This window comes from Tachypleus tridentatus, chromosome 7 (assembly GCF_004210375.1).
Source record: "Tachypleus tridentatus isolate NWPU-2018 chromosome 7, ASM421037v1, whole genome shotgun sequence".
Taxonomy (NCBI): domain Eukaryota; kingdom Metazoa; phylum Arthropoda; class Merostomata; order Xiphosura; family Limulidae; genus Tachypleus; species Tachypleus tridentatus.
This window is the reverse complement of record NC_134831.1, coordinates 159060919-159071373: the sequence shown is the minus strand read 5'-3', so window position 1 is coordinate 159071373 and position 10455 is coordinate 159060919. Positions and strand designations below refer to the sequence as shown.

The following is a 10455-nucleotide window of genomic DNA, read 5'->3' as shown; positions in this document are numbered from 1 at the left end:
TTTTTCCTGACTGCTTTACTTATTCAAATAATTATTAATCTGGATTTATTTATATGGTATTGTTCACTGACATTGACTGTAGCCACTGATTGTTTAAGTCATTTACAACGTTAGTGTAGATCTGTGCAAATATAATTCCTTTTCTATTTTCTATGAATCATGCATTCGATGTTTTACAGATTCATGAAATTATGCCATACTTTTTAACCTTTTGCGAAGAACTGAAAATACAAGACTAAACCAGAAATACGTGTTTTTCTTGCTTACCATTGTCTGATCACCTAAGAAACTTTAATCCTAAGTGAATAAACAAATGTGTTGCAAGCTACATTTTCGTTTCGTAAATTTTCATGCGTAGAGGACGCATAATATTAAGTCGAGAAACATTTGTCAAAGTTGCAATCGAGAAGCTTTGTGGAGTATCTTAAAACAAGGGAACCATATAAATGTAAGCAATATGTAAAAATTCGGCTCATTAAGTTCAGAATTAGAAAATTATTCATTAATCAATTAGACAAGAAATTATAAAACTGATTTTATAAGTGAGTTGGGCGTAAATTCGTCTCGAAGCTTATGTTAAAAACTATATAATTGAACTTAGGCCTACAATAGAGCACGTAAGATAGCAAATTCTATTTATTGATTTTCTGTTAAGACCCTGTTTCGATCAATTATTATTTTATTTTATCTTTTATCTGTTTAAGTTGCATTGAAACATTATCTGGCCTTCTACATAATCATTTGTATTTTGAGCAGATATATATGTGTTTATAATGAAATTCACCCTAACTTCCCCAGCGTTGACATACTGAAGCTTTTAATGTAGCACGAGAGTATGTGACATTCCTGGTGAATAAATATCTTGCCAGAAGCTTAACTAGAAAGAGAGATTTACGAGACAGTTAGTAAAGGCTATGGTTATTGCTGTTTGACATTCAATATTCTTATTGATGTTGAAAGACATTGTTTGAATATTGTATTTGCAGTATTACAATTATTTCAGAATTAGGTTTTTCTTCTTTCTTTTTATTCCTAATTCCATTATTATTGATTTATTAATATTTGTAATACCGTTTTATTAATATTGATGTGAAGTCTTGACGAGGAATTTATTAACGATGCAAGAGAGGAAATTTATTAGGAGTCGGGTAATTAACATAATAGGGCCAGGTGACCATTTAGGTAATAGTCAGTCTGGAAATTGTGAAATTGTCTGATGTAGTTACGTTGAGATAAAATATAGGAATCCTGATGTATACTTCTTATACGAAAATAGCTTACTACCTTATATATAAGATACTATAACTGGAGGTATAAAGATATGCCAGTTAATTAATGCCAAATATTATATGACGTTTTTTTATAGAAGATAAAGATACCTTCTCCTTCAGACCAAACAAGTAAAATATGTAATGTAATAAATACTGGAGATGAAACATTTAAAACAGTCTGAGGTCTTCAAGGGACAAAACGTCATGGAGAAACGTGTGATAAAACCAAGTACATGTTTCTGGTCTTCAGTTATTTTACTCGAAAAGAGAAAAGTAATCCTCAAGAATTTACATAAACAACAAACAACAAGGAGGAGAATGGAGTTAGAAAAAAGGATAATTGCCCTCTTTCAATGATTAATACTATTTTGAATGTTTTACCTTGATGAAAATGATTTTCAACGTTCGGTCATAACAAAGGATACTGGGAAATGCAAATCATCGAAATAATTAGAGAAAAGATAGCCTCTACTGTAAAATAATAAATTGTGACAACTTGTAGTGTTACAGTTTACATTAAGTAATGAATCTGGTACATCATGTCAAATAAATCGTCTACCCCACACATCCTGGAACACATCATTCTCAATTATTTGAATAGTGTACTTAAATATGCGAAGCCATTTAATAATGTTTATGAATGTTTCGGATTGGTTGAGAAATGAGACCACTGAGGTCAATACCAAAAGTTGTGAATTATTCTGTCAGTATATAATTTTCCTGGGACTTTTTATCAGCACATAGGGAGAACCCAAACGTATATTTTAGGTTTAATATGTTCACTATTGGTATAATTGTGACGCTGTAGTATTGCTTGGACTATGTTCTAACTATCATCGTTGTCTAAAATCTTTATTGAACATAGCTCATTACCTGTATAAATTATTTCAAAAAGTTAAGGAGTTTCGTTGTGAACATGGATTCATAAACTGTAGAAAGAATTAATAAGTTTTACCTCAAGCTTAACAATGCACAGTTATGACAGAAAGTGTTCGTACCCCTGCGTCCCGAGTAAGTTTTTGCTCATAACCTAAAAAGTATGGCGATTAGGCTAATAGACATATAATATATTATAAATATTATACTAACACATATTTACATATATTTTTATGTGAATTTAATAACAAATAAACAGTTTATAAACAAATAACCAAACTTAGGAGGGGCAGAAAGTGTTCGTACATTTCAGAACGTGTAAAAAAACTAATATTCCCGTAAAATTTTTGTTTAGTTTGGCGAATAAACTATATTATACCATTCCAGAACTAGACACTGAGTTCATAATTATAGTAAAGATGATTTAGAAATAAATCGAAAATAATTGCATTTTATTGGTAGAACAAAAATCCAAATTGTATAATTGAACAGAAGATATGGTAATGTTAACTTTTCAGTTACTTTTTTGTCGAGATCTCATTGACTGCTCTATAACTAATATATTTTATTTTAATTTGAGTGTAACGTGTTTATAACTTTAATAGTTCTTTTTTCTGAAAGTTATGGCGTATTTATTCATGTTATAAAAATAACATTTTTAATCTATTAGCTTTGGCACAGCAGTGACATACTGGAGTGTACAACATAGCCTGGTAGCTACCATAATTACTTATGGAGTGGTTGTTGCTTTGGGAATTGTCTGTTGTTTAACTCACCCTGTTGTCACCGCTATGGAGGTTAGTACAACAGATTTGAAAATATCTTATTACTGACATATACTTACAATAATTTTTTAAACTTCCATGCTGTTACTGTATTTCAACTACGAAGAAACTAGAAAAGAACAAAATGACAGAAGTTACAACATATGGAAAATATGAAAAACTGTTATCGTACGGTGCTTACTTTCTCTCAGATTTAATCTTCAAATCTGTATGAAAATATATCAAGCTCAAACTCTAAATTATTATTTAATTGTTAATTATTTGATTCCTACAACTCCAGGCCCGGCATGGCCAGGTGGGTTAAGGCGTTCGACTTCTCATCTGAGGATCGCGGGTTCGAATCCCCTTTGCACTAAACATGCTCGCCCTTTCAGCCGTGGGAACGTAATAATGTGACGGTCAATTCCAATGTTCGTTGGTAAAAGAGCAGCCCAAGAGTTGGCGGTGGGTGGTGATGACTAACTGCCTTCCCTCTAGTCTTGCACTACTAAATTAGAGACGGCTAGCGCAGATATCCCTCGTGTAGCTTTGCGCGAATTTCAAACAAAGAATCCTACAATTCCAGAAAAGTTTTTGTTTTTGAATTCAACTGTACTTGTACATACTTTTATGAGTGGTGTAATTATTACTCCGCTGGAAATATAGATGTCACTAGTATATGTAGGAAGTTCATTTTTATTTACCTCCAAATGTTTATATAATTCATGTTCTTCTGTGGCGTATCGATTGTGCATACTGATGCACATACCGAAATTTGTTCTAATGACTATATCTAATATAATATGCATTGGAATTTAAAAACGCAGTAACATTTAGTTGTGTATTTGAAAGGCATGTCATGTAATAATTGATCAAATATTTCCGCAGTGGTTTCCCACCAAGAAAAGTATCGTGACAGGAATAGTGGCTTCAGGGATAGCTATAAGTCCTGTCTTTATGAATATCATACAGACACTGTTTGTGAACCCTTATAATCTCCCACCTGCTTCTGAAGGGTAAGTTACAAGTTTCTTTAAACGTACATAATGTTTCTTCAATTAAAACACATATTACTAGTTTCAGCAGACACATACTTTTGTTTCACTCCTTCTTGTTTCTTTTTGTTTTATGTGTTATTCGTGGGTCACAAATGTTTAGCATATACTGCAGGAAAATAATCTAGATTTGATTATCGAATGTAGCACACAAGATCCTATGCATTATTGTGCAAAATAGTAATTATTATTAATTACAATAAAATATTTACAGTACTCATTTTAACATATTCCGAAAGTATCACAGAAACATTACATTTGTGGTGATGAAAAATAATGTTATTAGATTTTTCCCTGTCTTAAAAATCTCAACTAATCGATTTTTTATATTTAAGCTTTTTCTTTCATTTTATTGGTGAAAAAAATGTTTAAAATATGTAAGGAGAAGAGAGGAATTACGAGTATTTAGTTTCAATTCTTATAAGTCTGTGATATTAAATTAACAAATTTTCAGTAACGTATAAATCTTCAACGTTTTTTCAGGTTTTTCAAGAACGATAAAATTATAGAAAGTGTTCCTGTTTTGTTTCTGGTAATGGCAAGTGTTGCTGGTGTAATTCTACTGATTGGGCTACTTATGTATCAAGAATTACAACGACAGACAATTCAGGTCAGAGGAAATTAATTTAAAAGTATTTTATTAATGGAACTTTTAGACCACAAAGTAAAGTTGCATCGTATGATCGGAATAAGTTCGACTTATTTACTTGGCAGCCAAGGGGGCGTTGTAGTTAACCCCCCATGAACCCAAAGTTTTAGAGAAGTTCATTTGCTACCTGTGAAGTTTCATAAAGATCCGTGATTGCATGGCAGATAATTTCACACACAACAAATGGTCAAATGTAAATTTCTGAGTGAAGACTCTTTTAATACAGCAAGTATTGTCAGAACTAGAGAAATACAATCAAATATCTATGAAAGACTCAAATGCCTGTTCGTTCTTGCCAAGACATCTACAACACAGTTTGGTTCAACTTTAATATCACGGTGAATGTATAACGAAGCCAGGTCATTCAATCGATTTTCAGTGGTGGTATTTCTCAAATACGTTTTGAGTCTTCTGAGAGTTGAAAACGAACGCTCCACTGAGCTCGTTGACACAGGCAGCGTGGAAAATACTTTCAATTGTCTAGATATGACTGGGAACATTTCTGCATTGCACATTGCATATGCATCTATGACATTTTTTGGTCTGTTGTTCGCAAATGATTTGGACCAAACCCTGAGTTCACCTACTGCAGCTAGTGAAGTGCTGTCAATGTCAGCCTTGTATATATTGGCCAACTCTTTAATTTGGTCACATTGTTGTGCTGTAGGTTCTGACCGTTCTATGGTAGAACCTGATGGTAGTAGACACATGAAGTTTGTAAGGAGAGTTTTGTGACCGGACAGATGGTCACATATTTGTGAAAGAAAGTAATCAACAAAGGGTACGAATACAACAATACGAAAGTATTGTGTGTGTTTTTTTTCGATTCAGATTCTTTATTCTCCACCGAAAGAGCCAAAACGTGCTTTCGTTTGGGTGTAGTGAGAAAGTTTTCAATGCTAGAAATTACTCCCATGCAATTTCGCACAGGAACTTCTTTACAAGCATCAGAAATTGCCAAGTTTAGGGAATGGGCACTGTAGTGTACATAGGGTGCAAGTGGGAATTTATCAGTTATGTGTCTCTGGACACCATTGAATTTTTCACTCATAGAGGCAGCACCGTCGTATCCTTCTCCTCGCAGGTAAGCCATGTCAATACCATATTTTGTCATATTGGTTATGATAACATCTGCCAAGTTTCTGCCTGTTACATCATAAACAGACATAAATTGCAAAAAAATCTTCTCTCATTGCAATAGAGTTGTCATTGGCATGCAAATATTTAACACACAGCGAAAACTGTTCAATGCCTGAAATATCTGTTGTTTCATCAGCTAATATTGAGAAACACTCTGCAACATTAACCCTGTTGACCTAAGCATCAAGAACATAAGTATTACAGGCATTGATGATTTCATTTTGAATTTGAGGACTCAGATACGTAGAATTCCTCTTTGTACTCTTAAGGCTTGCTGAAAGCTTGACATCACCCTTTGCCTTGTAGCGCAAAATTGCCCGAAAATTCCCGTCATTATTGATGGGCTCCTCATCAGTTCCACCAACAAACCAGAATCATATTTCCCCCTCAAAGCTGAACCCTGTCTCCCACACAGCAATACAGTATCAATAATAGGCATTAAATATTGGCGGTTCTGTTCAATTTCTTGCTTGTAAGTTGCATCAAGCTGCCGGTGCACAGATGAACTTGTGTTTACGACCTGTAGAAAATTATTAGCTTTATCTTTGTTGTCTTGGTGGTACTGTTTCGATTCATGTGCCTTAAAGTCTTCAAAGTCTTTTTCCAGTTTGTGTATGGAAATTTCGCTATTTGTCCCAATTTCTGGCTTCCAACACCAGCACCATCAGGAGCAAAAATACAGCAGTACTTGCAGAAAGCACCCTTTGCATGTTGACTGTAGAGTAGCCATCTCCACTGTGAAAGCCAACGATGCTGAAAATGAAGCTTTCTTGGACCATACTGGGGGGAAAACATAGTCACTCCATGGCTTCCAGGCATTCTCAAGGAGGCATTTTTTGGTTTCAGCGTTTATCTGAAAAAGACAGAAAGACATAGTTCTAATTAAGTTATTTTGCACATAGGAAAGTTTGTTATGAGAGTACAATAACCTCGAAGAGAAAGGCTTAGAACTCTACCTCACAGAGCAGGCCTAACATCCTGTGGCTGTAGGCCTACAATCACTAGCAGCAATGAATATTCAGTTTAAACCTCGTCAGAGTGTTTGCATGATTTTAATACAAAATTAATATAATTAGGAGTCGACTTACCTGTTTACCAATGCTGACATAATCAGAAATATAATTTCCAATGTCCCAGGCTACGACCCTGGGTGGCAGTAGAAGTAAGTTTCTGTTTCTATTACATTGTTCGAATCACTTCACTACTAAGATTAGCAATTTTTAAATAAGTGTAAGAGTTTTCTAAAATAGTGGTGAGTACCATAAGTACCGCTTCTATTTGTGTTCTAGAAACATTTTATAAATTGTATTTCTATTTCTTTTCCAATATTTCAGCTGCTTTAATTAAAATGTACAGTGTTACTTTATTGTTCAGTAGAAATCTCACAATTTTAAGATACATAATTAAAGATACGAACCAGAGCTGTAAAAACGGCTATTTATATTACTAATATAAAAACATTGATGAAAGTACAACATTTTCACCTTGAGAGGCTGATGCCAGGACTTAAAATAAACGAACTGTAGTTTTTTAGTAAAATAGTACTGCTTAAAATGTCTATTTAATCATGTAATAAAACTAATGTGAAAAGATATCGCACTTATCTGGTATGTCCACTTTCCATTATTTTGTATTGTATGTTTCTACACAGAAACAAATGTATTCATATTTTTAACACAGGAAGAAAGAATTTCCAGTGAACTAACTACTATATACACAACGTCAAGACAGTCGTGTTGTAAAGAACTCAGTGAATCAATTACGAAAAACGTAGACTGTAGAACAGTAATAAAAACCGAAGAATTATTTGTATCATTGGAAGAAGATTCAAATAAAGTGAACGTTGATGACGAGAAATCGTACAGTTATGGTGAAGTTGAACTTCATGTGTCACCAAGAAAGGCTCTAAAAATGAAAGAATTCTACTTTTTATCAGTCGTTTGTATTTGTTCTTATTACCCATTCATATTTGTGAATGTTTCTTATAAGGTAAGTACACGTAATTCATAGTAACTAACTCTTTTTTAAAACCATGAAATTATCTAAATGCCACACCTACGACTTTCGTAAAATTTAATTTTATTCCCACTACAAATAATCTTGGAAGGATGAATGGAACTAAACATATAATTATGAAAATATTGATTTAATTTTAGTGGTCAAACGTAATATAAAACAAGAAGAACATACACTAACAACAAGGTTGTGTTGAGATATCGGAGTGGGAAAAGAAAATTGTTTTATAGTTAAGAAATAATTTTTTTTGTCAGACATACGGACAGACGTTTATATCAGATGACACATTTCTGTCTACCATTGGTTCTGTAGCTGGAGTTGTTCATGCCCTAAGCCGAGTTATTGTGGGTTTAATTCAGAACAAACTATCTTACAAGGTAAAATTGTGTAAAGTTAAATTACTTGTGTTGTAACCAATAATAATTATAAATTGCATATGATATATAAAATGTGTGGGTCAACGGTAAAGTAGAGAGTTTATAACGATAAAATTTAGTCTATATCTTTAACCCGGTAAAAATATATCATATTTTTTGCTTTGCGCATAAATAAATAGTGGATCCCTGTAATAACACAGAAAATAATTATTCGAACTATTTAACCTAAAATACCTTATCGGTGGATTTGATAAGTAAACGATTTAGTTTTACTCTACAAAATGAAAGGATACAATAAACTTAATACCAAAAAGGGCAAAATAATATGTACATATACTAAAAACTTTATCTGGAATATATCTTATATAATATTTCTAAGTTTATCTACCTGTTATTTGATATTAATTATATTTTTAATTACATTTTTAACTGTAGTAAAATTGAGTTATAACATACATGTGTGTGTGTCTCTTTATGTGAAATTTTAGTTAACGTGTCTTCTCTTGCTGGGAGTAAAGACAGTATTGCTTTTCACTCTGGTGGTGACACCTTATGGAGGAGAAGTGATGTATATGATCTGGATTTGTGGGCTCTTTGCTACATTTTCTATTTCTTTTGTCTGTATTCCTGCTGTTGTTGCAGAAATTTTCGGAACAAAATATGCTGCTGAAATTATTGGAATGATACTATTTACATCAGTAAGTGTAGATCTAGGGTTACCAACAGTTTGTGATAACCACCATAATGTCAATCTTTTATAACGGAATAAACTATTTGCTAAATAAATGATTCAGCTATACGGACCAGTTTGTTTAAATGCAAACTCTCCTGGTGAAGTTATACTTCTGTTAAACAAATTGTATTTTCTAGATTTGAAAATAGCAAAAGTATATTTTATACTTTGCTACACTACATATGGTAATCCGCTCAAGTTTTAACTCATGAATTTTGATTCCAGTCAGCTTGTATGTTCCTCTGGCCTCTAGTTCTCCATCGCATTACTTCCTTAGGATGGTTTGCTACATTTTGTGTGACAGCGTCTGTTTCACTCACAGGTAAGATAGTTTAGAATAAATCTTGTTATCCAATGGAAAAAAGTGTTTTTATTTACTCTATTTCAACATGTTTCCTTTTATTTTTCATGATATTTTTGAGTAGTACATTTCTCTTCTATATATATGATATCAAGTTATAAAACAGTGACAATAAAAGGATATCTTATTTCCAAACTCTACTGATTAAGCATCGAAATATAAATCATGGTTTAATATTTAATCATACATACCTCTCTTGAAAAATAGACCAACGGCCGATATTTTCGTATATTTTATCTGAGGAAGTAAAGAAATCGAAGTCGTATTACTAACAACAGTAAGACTAAAACTGTTGTTGTTTTTTAACAAGTGTAATTATTACTTATGAAATGGATTCGTAAGTGATATTAACATAAATTAACTATAAGATTGATACAGTTTTATATACGTTATTTAAATTATATAAATTATACTAAAATACTTTATAAATATACATTAAGCGATTGTGTAAGGATATATATTTTTTAAAATTTCATATTCGTATACTTTTTATTTCTTTCATAGGGTTAGTTGTGACTATTTTTTTCCCTGAATCCCAACGTACATAACCATTAACAGCAAGCAGTTTTGGTGGAGAAAGAGAAGGGAGTCGTTACAGAGCTGTTGAATATTAGAAATGAATTTCATAATATCTGTCACTTTTCAGATTTTTTAAACTGTTATATCAACACAGACTCCATGTGTAATATTTACGTAATAAAGTATTATAATGTTTGTTAGTCTGTCACTGCTCTAATAAAAAATGTCTTTCAACCATCTCAAAATTTAGTAAGGCAGTGCTGTTCTTTATGTATCTCATGAAAAGCAGACTGATATTATAAAATGATACACTACAATGATTCACTAAATTACTGGCGTCTTCATGCAATATGACAGCTTAAAGCAAAGTGGAGTGTACAAGTGTTTGGTTTTGACAGGGAATGTTTTCAGTAAGGTGTATACCACTAGATGACACGATATGGTGAAATGTGGAAAGAAAAAGAAACAATCTTCAACATTTAGTGGCTGTTTACCTTCATTAAACATCTTCAGCAATTATCATTACACATCATATAAAACTTTACTATAAAATAATTGAAAGTAAATGTTTTGCTAGTGTATAACTCACTGTACTAATAACACTTTTTGTATAGAAAATCATAGTAACTCCTAGTTTCAGAGAACTTTATAGATTCTGAGCAAAAATATGTCATACATTATGAACTAAGTGACG

The 10455-nt window shown here is 32.4% G+C and overlaps 1 protein-coding gene across 2 annotated transcripts; it reads left to right on the top strand.

The window, feature by feature from the left end:
- The first annotated feature begins 310 nt into the window (after positions 1-310).
- On the top strand, positions 311-9931 carry LOC143258188 (apicoplast pyruvate carrier 1-like). Of its 2 annotated transcripts, XM_076517192.1 has the most exons (9): positions 311-448; positions 2818-2944; positions 3800-3927; positions 4450-4576; positions 7436-7744; positions 8026-8148; positions 8637-8846; positions 9107-9203; positions 9747-9931. In XM_076517192.1, the coding sequence occupies exons 2-9, from the start codon at positions 2939-2941 to the stop codon at positions 9788-9790; spliced, it is 1044 nt and encodes a 347-aa protein (XP_076373307.1). In that variant the 5' UTR covers positions 311-448; positions 2818-2938; the 3' UTR covers positions 9791-9931. The 2 variants fall into 2 exon arrangements, with proteins under 2 accessions (XP_076373307.1, XP_076373308.1); XM_076517193.1 differs by lacking the exon at positions 8026-8148.
- Positions 9932-10455: the final 524 nt, after the last annotated feature.

Bases quoted from the DNA above. Each gene is read 5' to 3' on its own strand.
- LOC143258188 (XM_076517192.1), top strand. The intron at 3,928-4,449 runs GTAAGTTACAAG...ACGTTTTTTCAG, and splicing joins CTCCCACCTGCTTCTGAAGG to GTTTTTCAAGAACGATAAAA. The intron at 8,149-8,636 runs GTAAAATTGTGT...GTGAAATTTTAG, and splicing joins AGAACAAACTATCTTACAAG to TTAACGTGTCTTCTCTTGCT.